This window comes from Megalobrama amblycephala, linkage group LG4 (genome assembly GCF_018812025.1).
Source record: "Megalobrama amblycephala isolate DHTTF-2021 linkage group LG4, ASM1881202v1, whole genome shotgun sequence".
In the NCBI taxonomy this organism is placed as follows: Eukaryota; Metazoa; Chordata; class Actinopteri; order Cypriniformes; family Xenocyprididae; genus Megalobrama; species Megalobrama amblycephala.
Genome location: NC_063047.1, coordinates 9,732,680 through 9,753,876, shown reverse-complemented (window position 1 = coordinate 9,753,876; position 21,197 = coordinate 9,732,680). Strand labels below are relative to the sequence as shown.

General features: G+C 37.1%; 1 protein-coding gene across 2 annotated transcripts in view; it reads right to left on the bottom strand.

Annotated features, from left to right (window-relative positions):
- Positions 1-327: 327 nt before the first annotated feature.
- Positions 328-21,197, bottom strand: part of arhgap20b (Rho GTPase activating protein 20b) — a 79,904-nt gene continuing 59,034 nt past the window's right edge. For both annotated transcript variants that reach the window (XM_048187321.1, XM_048187320.1), the window contains 2 exons: positions 14,665-14,779; positions 328-7,735 (listed from right to left, as the gene is read on the bottom strand). In XM_048187321.1, the coding sequence (XP_048043278.1) occupies positions 5,892-7,735; positions 14,665-14,779 (1,959 nt within the window). In that variant the 3' untranslated portion in view covers positions 328-5,891. The remainder of the gene's footprint in view (positions 7,736-14,664; positions 14,780-21,197) is intronic.

The following is a 21,197-nucleotide window of genomic DNA, read 5'->3' as shown; positions in this document are numbered from 1 at the left end:
AAGGGGCCTGAATCGGTGCATAGTTTATGATGCCCCAAAATAGGCAGTTAATTAATTAAATTAATTTAAAAAAATCTATGGGGTATTTTGAGCTGAAACTTCACAGACACATTCAGGGGACACCTTAGACTTACATTACATCTTGTAAAAACTGGTTCTAGGGCACCTTTAAATGCTAACCAAGCAGGTTTTCAAGCATATGCTGCAATCTTGATCTCTTTACAGAGGTCTCTAAAAACAAAACAACAATTTTGTCTTTGAGGTGATGCTTTTGCATTTACAAAAAATTTGGTCCTTGTTTGAGTAATGAAATAAACCAAAATGAGCTCAAGTTTAAAACCAGCTATAAAACTGATTTTTGAATTTATTTAAACACTTGTAAATGTTTAAGCAGTCATTGTATATATATTATCCTACCTGTGAAAGTAGTTACAACAACAACAGAGCACACTGCACACATTGTGTTTTTAAATATACAATCTGTGATAATAGTGTTTACATTTACAAAACAAATGAAAACACATTTACTTGTTTAAATACATGAAAAACACCCGGATAAAGAACACGTGATATACAATTTAACAGTCTTGAATTAAGTGAAATTAAACCCATAAAGACACCGATAAATTCTGTTAAATGAATGAAAGTGTGTAGATTGATTTTCTCTTCACCTGCTGTTACCTTTGCAACTCCCAACTGCTTTCTGTTGCTTTGGGTTATACAGTATAGACTAATGAGGAATATTAGGAGAAAACCACATATGAATAACTTGCACATAATGAAAACATAAACATACAGCTTTTGAGCAATAGTTGAGTCTCAGCTATCATTTATCATGATTCATTAACAGCACTTTGACACATATGCACGTTTGCTCATGCACACCCATCTGCAAGCACATCATGCACACTTTCTCTGCAGATTAACAGCCGTCTGAAATGTGGAATGTTGGGTGCCTCTCAAACAAGAGGCTGCATTCTTCCTAGTCCAGTCCTTCATAGGCTTGTATGTTAGAGTCCTTCTCAGTATTAAAGAGATAGTTCACCCAAAAATGAAAATTCTGTCATTAATTATTCACCCTCATGCCTTTCCAAACCAATAGACTTTTGTTCATCTTCAGAACACAAATGAAGATCTTTTTGCTGAAATCTGAGAGCTTTCTATCCTTCCATAGACAGCTACACAATTACCACTTTTACTTTTACGCTTCAAAAAACTCATAAAGAGATCATAAAACTAACCCATATGAATTGAGTGGTTTAGTCCAAATTTTCTGAAGAGACGTGATTGCTTTATATGATTAACAGATTTAATTTAGGCTTTTATTCACATATAAACATTGATCGGCGAACAGAAACAGAAGCTCAAACGAACCTGCTTGATGCGCGAGAACAAACCTCTTGCGAAAATTCTTGAAATAAAAAAGCTCAAGCACGCTGTGTAACATACGAGAATAAACCTCACTGGTTCTCGCACTTAAAGCAAACATGCCTGAGCTTCTGTTTAACTGATGTGTGAGCTGATGAATGTTTATATGTGAATAAAAGCCTAAATTCAATCTGTTCATCATATAAATTTGTGCTAAATCACTCTGTTCATAAGGATTAGTTTTACAATCTCTTTTTGAACTGTTTGAAAAGTCAAAACATCAGTTGCATAGGTGTCTGTGGAGGGCCAGAAAGCTCTCAGATTTGATCAAAAAGATCTTCATTTGCATTCTGAAGATGAATGGAAGTCTTACAGGTTTGGAACTACATGAGGGTGAGTAATTAATGACACAGTTTTCATTTTTGGGTGAACTATTGCTTTAAATACCTAAAATGAGGCGGCCCCCGTGGTCACTACACAAAAATACTATTAAAAGTATAATTTGAAAAATAATGTAGTACAAGCAATGACAACCATCTGTGGTCTCCCAGTATTTTAAATGACACACAGTTTAGAATTATGTGAGTAATTTACAACAAAGCAAAAGAAAGCATAATGCCTTTGTCTTGCATTATGTAGTGAAATTGGACAAGCTCAGTGCAATTCATTCTGCTCATTCTTTCTTGTGAATTGGAATATGTGCAAAAGATTGTGTGTGGGTGCTTGGAGTACACAAAGAAAACAATTGATGCATCCTTCAAAACGGGCCGAATGAAGGATGAAATGAAGTCTGCCTTCAAAGCATCTTATAAACTGAGACGTCTTTGAAGGAACTTGATGACCTGGCAGCCGAGATATGCAGCGTTATTACACAGAATGAGCCTTCTGATTGTGAAGCATCCACTGTGTGGTCGTGTGACAAGAGAAACGGCTGTCTTTAATGAATAATAAATAATGAGCTTTCAGGTAAATCTGTGACCTTTAGGTCCTTTTTGGTAAAATTCACAGGTCAGAGCTCACCAAAGGTGGGCAAGGAGCACTCTATTATACCTGTTCACATGAATGGAAGTGATTGGAGCACAAAGTCTAGTTTGATGACACCTTAAAAATAAACATCCCTCTATACCTCATCCTCATCTGTACTGCAGGATCTCATCCAGTCATAACCACCGTCAGCCAGAAATAGAAAACGTATTTCATCACTGCCTGCATCTATCATGTTACTTTGGATGGACTGATCAAAATCATTTATCGTTGCATTGACAGATTTATTTCATTCATTATTTGCAACTATTCATTATTATGCATTATGTATTGTCTCCCCCCAATGTTTCTTCCTCATCCTACATAACCAGATTTATCCTTTCCATTGTTGCGCGTTTTTAGTCATTAAAGACTATAAGGCGGTAATCTGATTTCAATGATTTGCTGAAGGTAATTTTGATAGCAGAAGAAATTTGTCAAGGTTTTTGTGTAGCACTGCCATTCAGTTTTCACGGATGAGGATAAAACACAGGAATACCATACCTGACAGCTAATATTACTTAAAATCGGCATGAAATCAAAACTGACAATTCATATTTTTTATGGGATATTGCAGTAATTATTATGAATAATTTATCTGTGCACATCTTTTTTTTATTAATCTGCCCTCGTAATCTCTAACCAAAATAACTCCCCCACCCTCTTGCAGCAACATCTCGTCTTCTCTGATGACACGTTTTCAGCACAAGGGTGGGAAAACCTGTCACTCACATGAGATTGCAACAATAACCACAACAATCTAATGATTCAATCAAATCTTGATGGATAAAAAAAATCCTGTCCTACATTTTTTCTTGTTCAAGAAGCCGTTTCACTTGGATATACGTCACAATAGGGAAGAAAAGGCTATTGCAACTTACATTTCAAGATAAAATGTACATTTTATCCTGAATACAGAACTGGGAGAATCAGACGTAATGTCAAATTCTTTCCCCACAATATGAACAATTCTAGTTCTTAATCTAAATGGACTTGTTGAAATCCATGCAGACACAAATTACAAGCTGTCAGTCCTGCAGTTCCTTGTGCTCAGGGGCAGAAATGTTTCTTACAGGTTATTCAATTTTAAAGAATTTTTGCTCTAACAAAAGACCTTGTATGTTTGTTCCATGAAGCAACGTGTTACCTGCCATTAAATAAAAACAGCAGTTGTATCTGGAAGGCACTCTCCCTTCAAATATGCACTTGAAACTTCAAGTAATAGCAGAAAGAGAATGTCAAGAGAATCTCCACACACTCAAAGAATGTTTCAGCTGCTTTTATCCAGTCATAGGGCTCAAAGTCATAGGAGTCCACAGACTTTAATTATACATTTTTCAGGATATCTTTCTTTGTATTGTGCAGAGGAAAAGAAGTCATACAGGTTTGGAATTACATGAGGTGATCACAAAATTTTTTGGTGAACTATCCCTTTAAATATTCTAGCATGAAAAGCTGGTAGTTTATTAAGAAACGTGTTTTTTTCTTACAGTAATCAAATGTTTAAAACAAACATATGTTTGAATATTTTAACTTTTAGTATTATAGTTTAGTATTTTGGTGGGAAACAACAGCACAAATATCCTAATTATTAGAAATGGAATTGATTCTGTGATGTTTGTGATATTAGTTGGTTTGTCCCACTTTAAAACATTCCATCCAGATGGATAAAAATCAAACATGATTCTGAACCAAATGATTATTTAAAAAAAAAAAAAAAAAAAGGTTTTCACTGGATCTACTGATGCACACTTACATCTAAAAACATCCCGCATCTTACACAGATCAGCTTCCCTGGGTTATATCTGTTTTTTTTTTTTTTTTTTTTTGCTCTCTTCACATACAGGTCCCTTCTACTATATTTGTTCCCATAGTGATGCACTTTGTGACGTCTACTGTTTACATCACACTGATTTTCCAGTTCTACATGCGTGTTTCTGTTCATGCATTCAACACCAGATTCTTTCTGTTTTATTATCTTTTCTTCCGTCTTATTATGTTTCTCAATCTTATGTGTTCTTTGTATGCACATGTGCCCCCTATACCACTCCAGCCAAAATGTTGTTTTGACTAAACTTTTCCATTGGTGTTAATCTCTTATAGAGCCATTATAAAATAAATAATTGCGAATTCATAAAATTTGCTTAGAGAATTGCCAGCCACGGATGGCAGCATTCTCTGAGGCGGCATTGTGTGAGACTGGAGATTTCATATTCAGAGCAGTTCGATGCGATTTCACCTGCTCACAATTGCACGCCTCCCTCTCACTGAAAATGAATCATGACTGGAATTTCCCAGTGCTTTTCTTCACTGTGTCTGTGTGTGTGACACACACACTCTAAAACTAGGGTTCCAACAGGGTTCTGAGGGCCGTAAAAAAAAAAAAAAAGATTTTACAAAACGTATATTTTAGAGATGACAAAGGTAACATACAATTTTTGCAATTAATCTCATGATTTATGACCAGAATTCAGAAAGTATATTGTAAAACTGAAAAATAATATTGTAAAATTCAGTTAATATATTTGAAATCATTGTGTTAAACATATTTAATTAATATCTTAAAGGGATAGTTCACCCAAAAATTCTGTCATCATTTCCTCATTCTTATGTTTTGCCAACTTTAATGACTTTAGAACACAAAAGAAGATATTTTGCAAAATGACTGATTTTGTCCACATTCTGAAAGTCACTGGGGTTCAGTGTTGTTTGGACCCCAACATTCCTCAAAATATCTTTTTTTTTTTTTTTTTTAAATAAGGTTTGAAAACAACTAAACATTAAGGCCTGGTTTCACAGATAGGGCTTAGCCTAAGCCAGGATTAAGCCTTAGTTCAATTAAGGCATTTAAGTATCTTTTATAAACGTACACTAGAAAAAAACATTACTGGTGTGCATCTTAAGACAAAACAATGGCACTGACATATTTTAAGATCTGTCAGTACAAGTTACTTTCAGTTAAAACAGCCCAAACATGCATTTTAGTCTAGGACTAGCTTAAGCCTTGTCTGTGAAAGCGGGGGTAAGTCTTTTTCATGAATCATATGCAGTACATTAGTGTCTTATTTTGAATAAAATATTACATTCAACACTGTTATTAGTTTACTTTGTTTTAGGCTTTGGTGTATTTTGGTTTCAGTTTTGTGATATGAATGTTAATGAATTTATAGTTCATTTTATTTTGTATAGTCAGAGCAATATGAGCTTTCCATTCACACAACTGCATCACTCCCATCTCTGTGTGCTGTCTCTGCAGAAGCCTTTGAAATTGCACACCCCACAGTGCAATCCTTGCGGAAATGTTTTTCATTTTATGCCTTCAGCCTTTACTCCATACATATACACAAACAAACATGCTCGCTTTATAGATTCTCATAAAATCTACAGACTCTATGCCTAACCTCGTTCTTACAAAAAAAAAAAAAACACATTGACACATTGACATCAAATGTTGCATACACTTCATCTCTTCATAGTATTATATAACTAGAAGGATTCAATTATGGTAACGACTTGTTCTGTGCCATCCCTCTGCTACCAGGGAGCTTGATACAGATTGTGTGGCGAAAGGTTCCTGAGGATTTCCTAGCAGGTTTCGGATTAGCATTGCTGTGAATAAGCTTTATACTGGGGTTAACATTATAACCACCCCTAATGCTAACAGTGGGGCTAGCAGTTTCAGTAAGACAGCCAGGGCTGTGCAGGTCATCAACAGTGCTCACGCTATGACTGATACATTTGACGCTCTGAATGGTATTTTCTGCTGGATAACTGCTTACACCGTTGCTAATATCAGTTGTGACGAAGCTAACATTAGCTTTATCACACAAACCTGCTTCTGTCACACCCACATCATCAGGGGGAGTACAATGTGTCCTCACTTGGACTGACGTTTGCTGTGGTGGTGTAGAAAGTAACACTAGCGGAACATTATGACCGTAAAACAGTGTCTGTGGAATATGTACCTGAACAGATTCTCGCACATTTCCGTCCTTTTCTACACTGAATCCTGGCTCAACTTTCTGCTCTGTTTCCATCTGCAAGTTTGCGGTTTGATCTGTGACCTCAGAATGTTTTAGCATCACTCTTCCATCAAAAGGAAAGACTGTGATTTTCATTCTGCTCACTTTCTGCCCACCTGAGGCATGCAGGTTTGAGCAAGAATTTTTTTTCCGCTCTAGCTGGAGCTGACTTACAGAGTTTTCTCCTTTGATAATGGATTGCTTTTGTGTCGTTGTGGGAGTGTGCGTGAGTGTTTGTGTCACCTGGGATTCCTGTATCTCATTGTCAACCTGATTCGCCTGTGGGACTGTCCATACACTGCGGGGATTCAGTGAAATTGATTGCGAGTTCATGTCAGGATTATGCTCTATCTGGCATGCGGTGGAGGATTGTAATGGATTCACACTAAACTCCACGCTGCACACAGACACGGATTGTCTTGTTTCACCTTTAACCTCATGAATATCACCGAAGGACTCACAGCTCATGGCATCCTCACTCTCGGCTCTTTCTCCATCTTTCACTGCTTTCTCTCCATCAAAGTCATGAAAAGACGCTTCAAATCCACTCTCTTTCTTATTTTCAGTCTCTTGATCTCTCTCTTTCCAAACGTCCTCTTCCTCTTCATAAGTGAAAGTACTTGTCCACCGCTTTCTGGACATTTCAGGTGTGAGAGGCCGCAGTCTCGCAGCAGCTCCGAACAGAAATGGCCGGGACTGTGTATCTTGAGGGCTGGGGATTGGATCGGCGGAGCTAAGGGACAATGTACTATCCAGTGAGCTGAGGGAAGAAGTGGTAGTAGATGACAGACTTGACATGCTAGCTAATCTCTGAGCAGGATGACGGAAGCGTGTGGGAATTTGTGGCGACTTCCAGAAAGTGTAACGTCGTCGCCTGGTACCCATTCCAGAATTGTGTGATTGTTGTTCTGGGCTCAGCCCCATGGAGCCTTGTGACTGCTCATTTCTGCTGTCTATTACAGTGGCATCGTAGCTGGATTGGCGGATAACAGGAGTATGAGTCGGTGCCGGTGTTTGGGGTGTGGAAAAATACATGGAAGGTTCCGAGAGGCATCGATCGCGTGATTGGCTGAGCTCCCCAACTCCCAGCATACTCACAGAAGCACTGGAACGTGATGAAATGGAATCCAGTGTTCCACAGCTGTAGGCACCTTCTGTTGATGGCATATCAATAGGAAAGGGCCGGGGTCTCCTCTTCTCTTTCAGGGAAAGTGCAGCCAAAGGGAGGAAAAGGGGATGTACTTCAGGAAATAGTTGGGAAGAAACAGTGAAGTCTTGATCTGTGTCCTCTGAAGAGGAGTGATGAAGAAGATACGAAGCATCTAGAGAAGAGAACGAATTTTAAGATATTTAAAGTTTAGTGCAGCTGTCATTTTAACATACATAATAAAAACTAATGGATAAGACTACAGAGATATGAAATCATGTTTTATTAGTTTAAATACAAAATGCTTTAAAAAAATATGCACAAATGGGGACATCGGATGCTGATTTTCCACAAGTTAGTATGATTCTTTAGGGTCTTCGTGAAAAGTCTATAACATACTTTGATTAAAATTTCTGAATGGTTGTGTAAAAAAATACTTGCAGTGGTAGTCGGGTGAAAAATCCTCCTATTACCCACGACACAAAAATGGTCTACATGTGACAAACAAATAATGTGTGATGTGATTTTTAACTTATTATTTTTATTTTTATTTTTATTATTTTATTTTATTTATATTTATTTATATTTATTGAAATTAATTTTAATTACATAGCATACTATTTCATTTAATTACATACTAATAGTATGTATAATTATGCATTGTAAATTGTGCAAAATTACAGCATTTAAATAGTTCTCCTTTTCCTATGTTCTCCTTGCTATGCCATATAGTGTCTCTCTCAGTGCATGGGACACAGATTTTACTAGTAAAATTTATATAATGAATAATATACGTGTCAAATAATGTTTTTTCCTTTGGGGGAGACTACAATAATTTACTATGAATTAAATGGAAATCAAATTAAATACAATTTATTGTGTAACCAAAATACCAATAATGCCCAGAAGAAAAAAAACTTAGCTTGTGACTTTTAATTATAAACAAGCCTGAAATTCACCGGGACTCTTATTTTGAAATGTTTACACAATTGCGGGCTGATCCTTCAGATTCTTACAATCGTCTAAAACGTATCATATAAAGGCCATAAAGTAGATATTGTCATAATTCATCATCGCTTGACATAAATCTGTGCTTTTCGTTGATTGAGAATCACTTTGAAGCACTCTGAAGCGCTGTTGCGCGAGCCTGTAGAACGCGCAACAATGCCGCCTTGTGACTTTGCAACATGCAGCGCTCTTTGTGAAATATCCACCGCATCTCTAGTCTGGGTAAACCCAGCCTGATCTGCCGGCGATTTGATTTCGCTCGGCAACTCAGTCTGGAAACCTGTGCATTCAATTCTATTGCTTCCGTTACACTTTTGCGGGAGCCAATCACAGACTGGCTTATCCACCTTGCTCGCTATTGGCGGGTATAACACGATGACGATAGAGAAGCGACGGCAAGCAGTTTTCAAACTCTATCTGATCTACCCGTCTCTTCAATATAACAATGCACAATCACAGTGACGCCGATTGTGTTAAGCATTTACCTTATCTGAGAGAAATGTAGCAGAGCGTTTATCCGATAGTCTCTTCATAGGAAGATTACAAATGGCGATTAATGACACACGATAATTCTCTGCTGTTATTTTGGTGGTTTGCTTCACGATGTGAGTACAGGACTCTTTTACTTCAATGCCCCTTGATGGTAGACAATATTTTTATTATTTGCTCTATATGTTTCGTCTCCTGCTTCTTGAATCTCGCGCCGCCTAAGGTGACTGGAATTCTTTTTGGTTGTCATGACAATGACGTAGTTTAGGGCGGCTATATTCCGCGTTCATTTACACCGAACCAGAACAGTATCAGAGTCGCCTTTTAAACTCTCGACGATGCTGAATGACTTCTTTAGTTAGCAAACAAATTGCTCGAGTGGGTGTAAATATCACTCACTTTCATGTTTTTTGTACAACCTGCAAAAATCGCTCGATGCCATTGCTGCTCCTGCAAACCGCTGAGCAATGCTTCAAACCAATACAAACTAACTCTGCGTCTCAATCAGCTCCCTAGTTCCCTAGGTCGTGAATCAGTATATCATGCAAGTGAATGTGGCTGATTCCCTGATCAGTGCTGACTACTGAACTAGGGAGCTGATTGAGACACACGGTAAACCTGTCTGGAGTTTTCACATCGCTCTGCAAAGTACGTCACCCGGATCGTTGATCTGATTGGTTGAAGGACTATCCAATTGCGTGACTAATGCTCGTTGATCACGCCTCTTGTGCAGCAGGAAATCCATACAGACTCTCCAGACCAATGTTCAATTTTAAATTGAGCTTGGTCTGGTGATAGCCAGACTACCGCATCTCTGCAGCACACGTGGGATATGTCAGCGGGAGTAAACAGTTCTGACGCACACGTAACGAGGAGGTACGAAATGCGTAGGGCGAGGGGACATTTTCCTCTAGTTAATCGATCGCGGATGGTTTCATTATCTTGGGCGGATACAAAAGTATAAGACGATAAAAATAATAAAAGCATAAATGTGTCTCCAAATATACTTGGGCGGCCGTTAATATACCTGAGCGGCCCGCCCAAGTAAAGTCTATGTGTGGGAAGCACAGAATGTTCATTAAAAACGTACAGTTATGAATTACAGTGAGAGGGTTCTAAATAGAAATGACAACATATATGTTTGTTCGACTTTTTTTATTATTTTGATAATGAACAAGCTGCGATGTCACATTTGCAGTACTTTGTTGTGTATGCGTGAGGTGCCGGCGTGATCAAACAGCAGTCTTTGCAAGGGACTTGCCTCATCGTCATAGCAACGGTTTGTGGCCTCGTCAGATTACATCAGAGTTTGTTGGAAAATCATACCACACTGATCAGACATTCCCCGACCCAACAAACGCCGATTAAACATTTTCAATCAAGTGAAGACAAACTACAGGGGTATCACATGCGTATCACACTAGCTGCGTCTCATTTCGGAGGCTGCGTCCTGATCCAACAAACTCCAACAGAGGTGTTGCCGTTTTTCTGTGCGGTGTGAACTGCCTTTAATTTAGCCACATTTGTCGTGGAACTTGCTACTAACTAGCACATTATTAGGAAAGGCGATTTGCAAAGATTCATAAAAAAATCTATAAGGTTACTCACGTCTCTGGAGGTACTGATCCATCCTTCAGGAACTTTTTAACAAAACAAACTTTTAAGTGCAGATATAAATGCATATAGGTAGATCCGGGGGCGTTTTCCCTTCAAAAACAAAATGAATCCACTGTGTCTTCAGCGGCTCTGATGTCGAGAGTAAATGATGACTGTTATGTTCATTCTTATATCCAACAACAAAACGCCTCACTCACGTTTTGCCTCACTCACTCTACACCTGCACGGCATCAAAACAATGGCGGACTGTCTGTTTACAGGCGGGTCTAAGCTAAAACGGCAGTGTCCTTCAAGAGTTGTGGGAGGGGCCTGTGCAAAATGACGTCACTTTGCCATGAATATGAGAACGGCTTGATCTGACAAAGTGCTTATGATTTGTGGGGATTCAAAAAAAAAAAAAATTTATGATTATAGGGTGGTTGTGTGCCAACACACATTTATGTTCAAACACCTTGTAAAAGTGAATTTTGCATCCGATGTCTCCTTTAATTGTAACCACTGTGGAAAGTGCTATGATAGCCCATAACACGAAAAGTCTTGATCTTCCATTTAATAAAAAAATTAAGAAGAAGCAATGGTCACACTTTAGATTAGGGTCCAATTCTCACAATCAACTAACTATCAAACTACTACTTTTGCCTCAATAAACTCGTAATTACTGCTTATTAATAGTTAGTAAGGTAGTTACTAACTAGTTACTAAGTAGTAGGAACTTTGTAGGATTAAGGGTTGTGGAATATGAACTTGCAGAATAAGGCATTAATATGTGCTTTAAAAGTACTAATAAACAGCCAATATCCTAGTAATATCCATGCTGACAATATATGCATGCGAATACTAGAACACTTTTACACAAAATAGTATTTGTATATGAGCATGTATTTCATATACTATTTTTAGAATATAGAGGGGTATTTTCATGTGCTGTCTGCCTTGTATTAGCAAAACATTTACTAAAGGAGTTACGTAAATCAGTGAACAGAGCACAACAAATATTCAAATAATTCATCCAACACAAAAGAAGATATTTTTATTTAGCTATTTATTTTTTGGTCCAAGCAATGAAAGTCAGTGGAGTCAAATGTTGTTTTCGACGCATTTGATTTTCATTGTATGAAAAACATGAGGGTAAATGATGACAGATTTTTAATTTTAAAGTCACCTTGTGGTTAAAATCAAGTTTTTAATGTTGTTTATATGTCTATGTGATGTTTTATTATGCTTTAAGACAAACCATCTGCAAATTCATAAGTCAACACCATTGCTGAGTATTTTCTATTAAAAGCTGCAGTAACGTCACAAACTACCTTGTTGTTACCAATCACGTCAATGTGCCGGCAGGGTTTACAAGATCATTAACTTTGAGTGCTTTTTATGCCGGTATATTTTTCTGTTGATATAAAGGTTTATGCAGGTCCTTAGCTGGTCATGAGCTGGTTTGATGTTGTTGAGATGATGTTGTATTGGCTATGACAAGACAGCAAATACCAGACTAAGACTCTCTTCTCTTCGCTGTACTTATTAGGGGCCAAGCACTGAAGGTGCTTAGGCACCTATTGTATCTGTTGGCGTTCTTTTTCTTTTCGATTATTATTCTTCTTCTTCCGCTCTTGAAGTCTATGGCAGCCCATAGAACCGCTTGTGGGAAAGTTGTGAAATTTGCCACACAGTTAGAGGACAGTCTGACCTTTGTCCATAGCGAATTTGGAGTCTCTAACTCAATCCCTCTAGCGCCATCAGCTGTCCAAAGTTGCACTTATGTTTATGCTAATAACTTTTGAACCATAAGGGCTAGAAACAAAATTCTTTTTTCCTCTGATTCCTTCGGTCAAGACGATTCGAATGCACTTCACGTCATTCACGTCATGGAACAATTTTTCCGCCATTTTGAATTTTCTGAAAAACGTACTTTTTCGAACTCCTCCTAGGTGGTTACTCTGATTTTCACGTAAATTGAATCAGATCATCTTCAGACCATGCCGACAAAAAGTTATGGAATTCAAGTTGATTCCTTAAACCGTTTTCGAAAAAGATGCGAACTAATTGTACGTAGTGCTTGTGAAAATGGACATAAGGCTGTATTTTACGAATGCATTAGCATATCGTTACAAAACTCGGTATGGGTCATCAGGACAATGCCCTGAAGGAGCCTGAGAAGTTTCGGACCAGCGCCACCTTGTGGTCAAAAGTTGTAACAAAATTTACAAAAATGTTAATAACTTTTGACTGTATTAACCACTTGTAATGAAACTGGTCTCAGTAGATTTCTTGGGTCATGCTGAGAACATAGATATCAAATTTGCCATAGTCATTTGAACTTCCTGTCCGCCATATTGCTTTTCTTTATAAACCTACTTTTTCGAACTCCTCCCAGACCGTTGCTCCGATTTTCACCAAAATTGAAATGTTTCATCTTCAGACCATGCCGACAAATAGTTATGGATTTCAAGTTGATGCGTCAAACTGTTTTTGTATACCGGAGCAACGAATTTGAGGCATGATGCAAAACCCAGTCTTGTTTTGAATTTCGTGCTAAAATGCTGTATTTTACGAATGCATTAGCGTATCATTACGAAACTCGGTATGGGTTTTTGGCACCATGCCCTGACAATACTCAAAAAGTTTTGGCACAGCGCCACCTTGTGGTCAAAATATATAACAAAATGTACTAAAATGCTAATAACTTTTGACTATATTAACCAATTGTAATGAAACTGGTCTCAGTAGATTTCTTGGGTCATGCTGAGAACATAGATTTCAAATTTGCCATAGTCAGCTGAACTTCCTGTCCGCCATATTGTTTTTCTTTAAAAGATTACTTTTTTGAACTCCTCCTAAACCGTTGCTCCAATTTTCACCAAAATCTAAATGTATCATCTTCAGACCATGCCGACAAAAAGTTATGGATTTCAAGTCGATATGTCAAATCGTTTTTATATAGCGGAGTAACGAATTTGAGGCATGATGCAAAACCCACTCTTGAAGCTGTATCTCTGCAACGCTTTATCATATTCAGACCAAACTTGGTGCATGTCATCGCAAGCATGACCTGAGGCATCATACAGTGTTTCGGCGCAGTGCCACCTACTTGTGCGGAGATATGAAAAATGGATATTTTTGCTTATAACTTCTGATAGGTTTGTCCAAAAATCATAAATTTGGTCTCGTTGGATTCGGGGCATCATGCCGAGTCGAAAAATATCCAATTTTCCCATATCGGCCATTTTGGCCTTCTGCCATTTTGAATTTTGTGCTAAAATGCTGTATTTTACAAACGCATTAGCATATCGTTACGAAACTCGGTATGGTCCATCAGGACAATGCCCTGAAGGAGCCTGAGAAGTTTCGGACCAGCACCACCTTGTGGTCAAAAGTTATAACAAAATTTACAAAAATGCTAATAACTTTTGACTATGTTAACCGATTGTAATGAAATACAGAAGGAACAGAAACGTTAAAGTACTGATTCTGCTCAGAGTGAACCATTTTTTTTCATTTTTAAACCCTGCTGACAATAACAGTATTCATGATCCAGAACAGGTTTTTGCACTTAAATGCATGCAAAAAAGGCACACCTGTTAAATAAATTTGCCCCATAGTGCAATATATACTGTGTAGCAGGCTCTGTGATTGTGTTCTAAATAGTTTATTGACATCTCAATCCAGTCTAAGAGAGCTTAAGAGGATCTTGAGAGAGTAAGGGTTGAAATTCAGAGGAGCAATGCCTGTAGAGTTGTGCTAAAACTCTCTAAGAATACTCAAAATTGTAATCACTGGCAAGTCTACAGTGTCTTAAGAGTTATATGAAAGAGATTTAGATTTTTTTCAACACCTGCAGACAACTGTGTGTGCGAGACAAATGTGTGTGCAGACAAATGTGTGTGCGAGAACTGTAAAATCGCACTGTCAAAAAGGCTAATTATTGTATGTTAAGTACATCAATAGGCATCTCATATTAATGAGGTCCAAAGGGCAGAACAGCACAATTACCTGTGTAGTCATGTGTTTCCTGCTCTGAATTCAACTGCCTGGTGAACAGACTGTCCAGATCATCTCCAAATATGGCAGGCGTGTTTTCTATCAGGTACTGGATAAGCATGGCGACCTGAAGGACAGATGAAAAACACAAAACATCATCAATATGGAAAGCAGACACAGTTGGCCTGCAAACATAAACGTTGACTATGGCAGCATATATATCAGAGACTGAAGCACTGTACAAACCAGCTCATGAACTTTGTGTGTTGGACATTTGTCGGAGCATGTAAGTATATCTGTGGTGGACACATTTGGTATGCTAGATGACTACCACCTTGTTTCTGTCCAAGTTCTAGAGTGTTTAGACATTAGTTTTCATAGCACAGACCGTATGTGACGCCAGTGTGTGTGCGTGTCTGGCATATCCATAGAGATCCTCACTTCTCTCATAGAAAAAAAAAGCCAATGAATCTTTTACTCCATTTCAAATACAAACCAGGCCAAAGAAATGGAAAATTAAAATGCATGCAGAGGGAATGGAATGCTCTGTAGCATTTCCACTGGAAAAACAGTAATTAATAGACACCACAGGGTTTTGTGGCTGACAGAAAATTGATAATTATCCACTGCTCATGCTGTTCTCTTCCTAAAGCATTGCGTGAGTTAAGAAATGCATAAGCATCATTGTTTGTAGTCCTGGACATGGTGAACTATTCTAACCACATTAACAAGTAGGTACTATGTACATATACATATTTAAGCTCCATTTGTGATTCACCATGAAATCAAAACTGACCAATTTTTATGGAATATTGCAGTGTTTATTCTAAAATGAGTGTGTGCCTGATGTCCCCTTATAATTTTTATTTTAAAAACATTAAAGGGATAGTTCACCCAAAAATTAAAGTTCATAGGATAACAATCTCTATTCCAACAATCAAGAGATCTTATTCCTAAATGATTACGATTCAGCTATGTCTATTAAACCTTTAACAAGTATGATCACGGCAAACATTTGAATCTCACGTTAAATTGTTTTGCCTGTGTTTTGGCCCTTTATTTTCTTACAGTAGGATATTGACTGGCAACATATCTATTCTAAATACATTACTATGCTAATTGTTTTTACAAGCGTGTCTTGATACTTAATAAAAAAATGTTTGGAGGAAACATGAAATATGTTTAATGTTATTATAGATTATATTAAATTTTATATTTAAGTACATCTAAAAAAAAAAAATAAAAAAATAAAAAAAGATTCTACTAAAGAAAAAATACAATACTAAATATAACTGCAAGCAGTAATTATTGGGGTCAAGCACAAAGAATACCTTAAGTCATGCCAGCATGGCTGCGAGCATCAGACCAACTGCAACAACAAGCATTTAAAGACATTTTAAGATGACTTTAGGCAAAATGGCTGAAAAATCATAAATACAGTCACCAGTAATGTTTTAATGGTTTATGACTTTTGACCAATAGGTGGCACTGTGACCAAAATGATGTGGTGTGGTCGGAGTAAGACGAAAATGACACATGCAAAGTTTGGTGTCAATATGCCAAAGCATTGCAGAAATACAGCCTCAGAGTCATTTTGGCATCATGCCATTGACTTTGTCATTGCGGTATACGAAAACAGTTATATCTATTGACACGAAATCCATAACTTTTTTTCATTACAGTCTGAAGATTATACGATTTCATTTTGGTGAAAATCGGACAAACGGTCTTGGAGGAGCTCGAAAAAAGTAGGTTTTTGAAGGATATCAAAATGGCTATGGCAAAACTGGTATCTCAGCATGACCCAAGGAATGTATTAAGACCAGTTACAATAGACTAATTTAATCAAAAGTTATTAGCATTTTTAGAAATTTCATTATAACTGCCGCCAAATTTTTTGAGTTCTCAGAGCATGGTGCCGAAGACGCATACCGAGTTTCGTAATGCTACACCAATGCGTTCGTGAAATATAGCATTTCACAACAAAATTCAAAATGACCAATGCTCAAACTGACCAATATGGGAAAATTTGGAATCATTCGACTCAGCATGCTGTACCAAATCTAAGGAAACCAGTGTTGTGATTTTTAGACAAACCTTTTCGAAGTTATAAGCAAAAATGTCAATTTTTCCATATCTCCTGACCACTAGGTGGCACTGAGCCAAAACTGTGCAGGTAGCCTCAGGTCATGGTTGTCATAACATACACCAAGTTTGATCAGAATACACTAAAGCCTTTTGGAGATATAGCCTCACGTTCTTTTTGGCAGGCACTTCGTCAAATTTGTTTGCACATGGATGGTCTGAAGATGGTCTGGTTCAATTTTCGTTCAATTTTGTGAAAATCAGAGTAACGGCCAAGGAGGAGTTTGAAAAAGGAAAATTCAAAATGGCAGAACATTTTTCATGACGGAATTTCTTAAGCCAAAGAATCAGAGTTTCTAGCCCTTACAGTTCAAAAGTTATTAGCATGCAAATTTGGACAGTTAGTGGCACTAGATTGATTGAGTTAGAGACTCCAAATTTGTTATGGTAGACTCTCCTCTATCTGTGTGCCAAATTTCATAACTTTCCTGTAAGGGGTTCTATGGGCTGCCATAGATTTCCAGAGCGGAAGAAGAAGAATCTGAAAAAGAATAATAATAAGAACACCAATGATTACAATAGATAATCTAATAAAAAAATCTTCCAAACTAGAGTCCCCCCCAGTGAATCTCAGCCATTTCCAGTATGGTTGAAAGTATGAAAGTATGATTAATAACAGGTAATGTCTGGAAATGCATTACACTATGCAAGCGCATACCTAAAGAATGCACTTCATAAACTTCATTTCATTACATACCATTAAAGTATGTGAATTTATCTCATGATTGTTTTGTGTGACAGTGAACAATACCCGGATGACATACTGCATCTGCTGAGTTTCTGAAGTGCGCAACCATAAGGCCACAGAAGCTGCAATGGCTCTTAAGTGAAATTTGCTACCTATAACTCTTACACTTTCATAATGGAAATGTATGTTCTTTGCCAAACAACACATAGGTTAAAGTATGTCCGGAAGAACTGTATGTCAAGAAGACACATTATTCCACGATTCCATTACATATGTACAGTATGTGGATTCAGCCCATGTTTCTTTCTTTTGACAGAATAATCATGTAATATAAAATGGAGGTTAAATCTACAGATGCAGTTTACATATTTCTCAGAGTGAAACGCGGAGGCTTACAGAGAGTCAGTCGCACCTATTGGACAGTTTTTCTACACAGTGGATTAGATCACAGATGTGATCTCATCTCCACTGGATCAAACAGGTCTGAGATCTTCGAATTCGAATTTCAAATTAAATAGAATAATCCTTATATATAAAAATATATATCCTAATATATATTTTCAAATTATGAATTAAGAATTTTAAATGGGTTAAAAAAACAAACAAAAAAAACTAGAGCTTAATAAAACATTTTGTATAAATCTTATTGGAACATGGACCATGATGTGATTCATATTCATAAATTCTACATCCCTTAATCTTACCTAATTCCTACCCGATACATAAACTTAACAACTAACTCACTAACTATTAATAAGCCATAATTAGGAGTTTATTGAGGCAAAAGTAGTAGTTAATAGTTAGTTACTAGTGAGAATTGGACCCTAAAGTGTAACCATAATATAAATAATATTAATAATAAGGATTATTCAATTCAATTTGATGGAATTTTACTATACAATTGAAATTTGTAAATCTTAAAAACAGGCTTAAATAATGCTCCAGCATGAATACCTAGAATTCAAAGACAGCAAAGACACTTCTCCTACCCCCTGATGGATAGTCAATGTGATGTGAATTATGCAGAGGGTGTGGATTCAGAGCATGTGTACACCCTGCCTCATACGTGGAACTTTTTCAAGTCTGATTATTGGTCTGTTATTTGCCCGTCATTTGTCAGTAAATAAGTTGCTATGGAGACCAGTTTATAATCATCGGCATCTCTAGGTAGCCAGGCAACACTGCTTTATAGCTTTTCGTTCACATGCCCTTCAAATGCCCAGCATGGTCCTCAAATTAATGGAAGAAAAGAATTTTCATGACTCATATTATTCCTTCTGTTCATCTTTTTTTCCCTCTCCTTATCGTATGGCTATAATGTCAATCATCTCAGGCTCAGCCATGAGAAAATTGAGCTCGGTTTCCTCCCAAAATCTCCCACTCTATTTTCAATCTCTGAGTAAATCACCAACCACCTCGGGTCTTTTCAATGATCTACTAAACATTATGCTCTGATTGTGGGCTGCTGTGCCAGCAGTACCATCCTGTTATTTTCAAGCCAAAATCAAACTCTACCAGCAGCTGCAATCAGCTGTTGAAATGTTTATCATCTCTCTCAATGAAAAAAAAAACCTAATCTAACCAACCTTCTCCTTTAATCTACAGCTCAAACTATGGTGGTGCTATAGTTCTCAACGTCTGTCTCTATAACTACTAAAGTAATACATAGCTGACTGGATGTATTTTTTTTATAGTAAAAAAAACAGCTATCTTTAATAAACTCCATATTTCTTTTGTTTTTTAAAAAAGTAATTAATTTTTCACAAAAAAGATAATTATTTTTAAGCAGCATATTCTTCTCTTTTTAAATGTCAAAAATGTTTTAAAAGCTTTCATAAAAACTAATTAATCCAAATTAAATAATCTGCTAATATGTTGTTTTAATGTATCTCTGTGGTGGCTATACATTCATATGCACACTTTTCCTGGAAAATTAAGGCATACAGCCATTTTACACATTCTGAGTGATGTTTTCATTAATTGATATTTGACTCTCAGATTCTCGCAATTTCATTAAGCACTAAAAACAATGCATGGCAGTGAGTGAGGCCTGAATCCCTCTCACATTGACCTGATGTGAATGACTCATCAACGGCTGTCATATGAAGCAACAGAAAATTAGGGGAGAATCTGGACATGCTTTTCAATGCTGCTGAATTTAACAAGGAATTTCCTTTGACATTCAAAATCTTTTAAGCACCTATTTGAAACCCAGTTCATATTAAGACAAACTGGATTCATTCTGGTTTTTACAGTGTTACAAAGAAGGTTCAAAATTACTTTTCTAAGCAATGCCATGTGTACATCTTATTTTGCCTTATAGTACTCTAAAGAAACCTAAGATTTATAAATCTCTTGGTGTGTTGTATCAAATATCATGCCACCAGTATTGTAAGAGTATAGTGACGTTGGTCCCTGGTAATTCAAACTGCTAATGATTTCCCTGCTTGCATTTGTGTCAACATCCTGTTGATAAGAGAAATCCCTTTGGTGACATTAGGAAATCTGATTTTGCTTCTGTAAACAGCAGAGGTTAATAAGCAGAACAACTCACAACTAAGTCAGCAGCCATCAGATGCATCATTTGCATTAATCATTTGCAGCTTTAGGCTAATAATAGCAACATCTTTATTAGAGATTTCTTGAGGAACAAGTTGTGCACATTTGTGCGACTTACAAATTGACGTTGGCCCGGGTTGTTGCTCCCTTTAGCACCCTTACCAGAAGCAGCTTGTGCTTATTTAAAATTCAAGCGATTGTGCTAATGTAATAGCTCAGGGATTTTTCTCCAGCATGACAACCTATGGTGATAGGGGTTTTAAACTGTGTCTCCCCAAGAGCAATGAGGGTGAACTGTTTAAACGGCATGACAGCATGCTTAACAAGCTGGCATGTAAAATTAGGATCTACTGCCTGGGGCACAAAATACACTTCTTTGGTCAATTCTGTCCTAGATTTAAACCAATAACTTTCCCATTACTGTGCTGGAACTGCTTCTATTCCTGAACAAGAAGGGTGCACTTAATGAATAAATACATGCACAATAAAGCCATTTTGCTTGTAAATCAGTGATTCAGTGATTATATAGTCTGTGGGTAGTTGGGAAAGTAGTGTTGTCCGGTGCTACATGCTATAATTCCAAAGCTGTTTCAAAAAATAGATTTCTAATTATTATCTAATTAGCCAAAAAGGCACTACACTTTAAAAAAGAAATCCGTAAAATAACGGAAAAAGTACTGGCAGCTTATTACCTGGACATTATCCAGTAATTTTATGGACATTTCCATTAACCCTACACTGTTAGACCTTGCTGTAGAAAAACAGCCAAATTCCAACAGTAACAAACCATTTTCCATTAAAACAGTAATTTACTGTAGAAAACAGTGCATTCTGGGTAATATTTGTCATCTTCAAGAAAATAGCCTACAGGAATATACTGTGAGTTAACAATGCTCAAAGTCAACACTCAGAGGCTGTGTTCTAAATCACACCCTATACCCTCATTCACTATTCCCTACATTAGTTCACTAATATATTCCACTTGACAGAGTGAGTAAATGAAAAGAAGCGAGTGAATTCAAAAACGTTATGAACACCTGATAAGCAGAATCACTGAAGGACAGAGATAGTCTGGGTAAACCCAGCCTGATCTGCCGGCGATTTGATTTCGCTCGGCAACCAACGCAGTCTGGAAACCCGTGCATTCATTTCT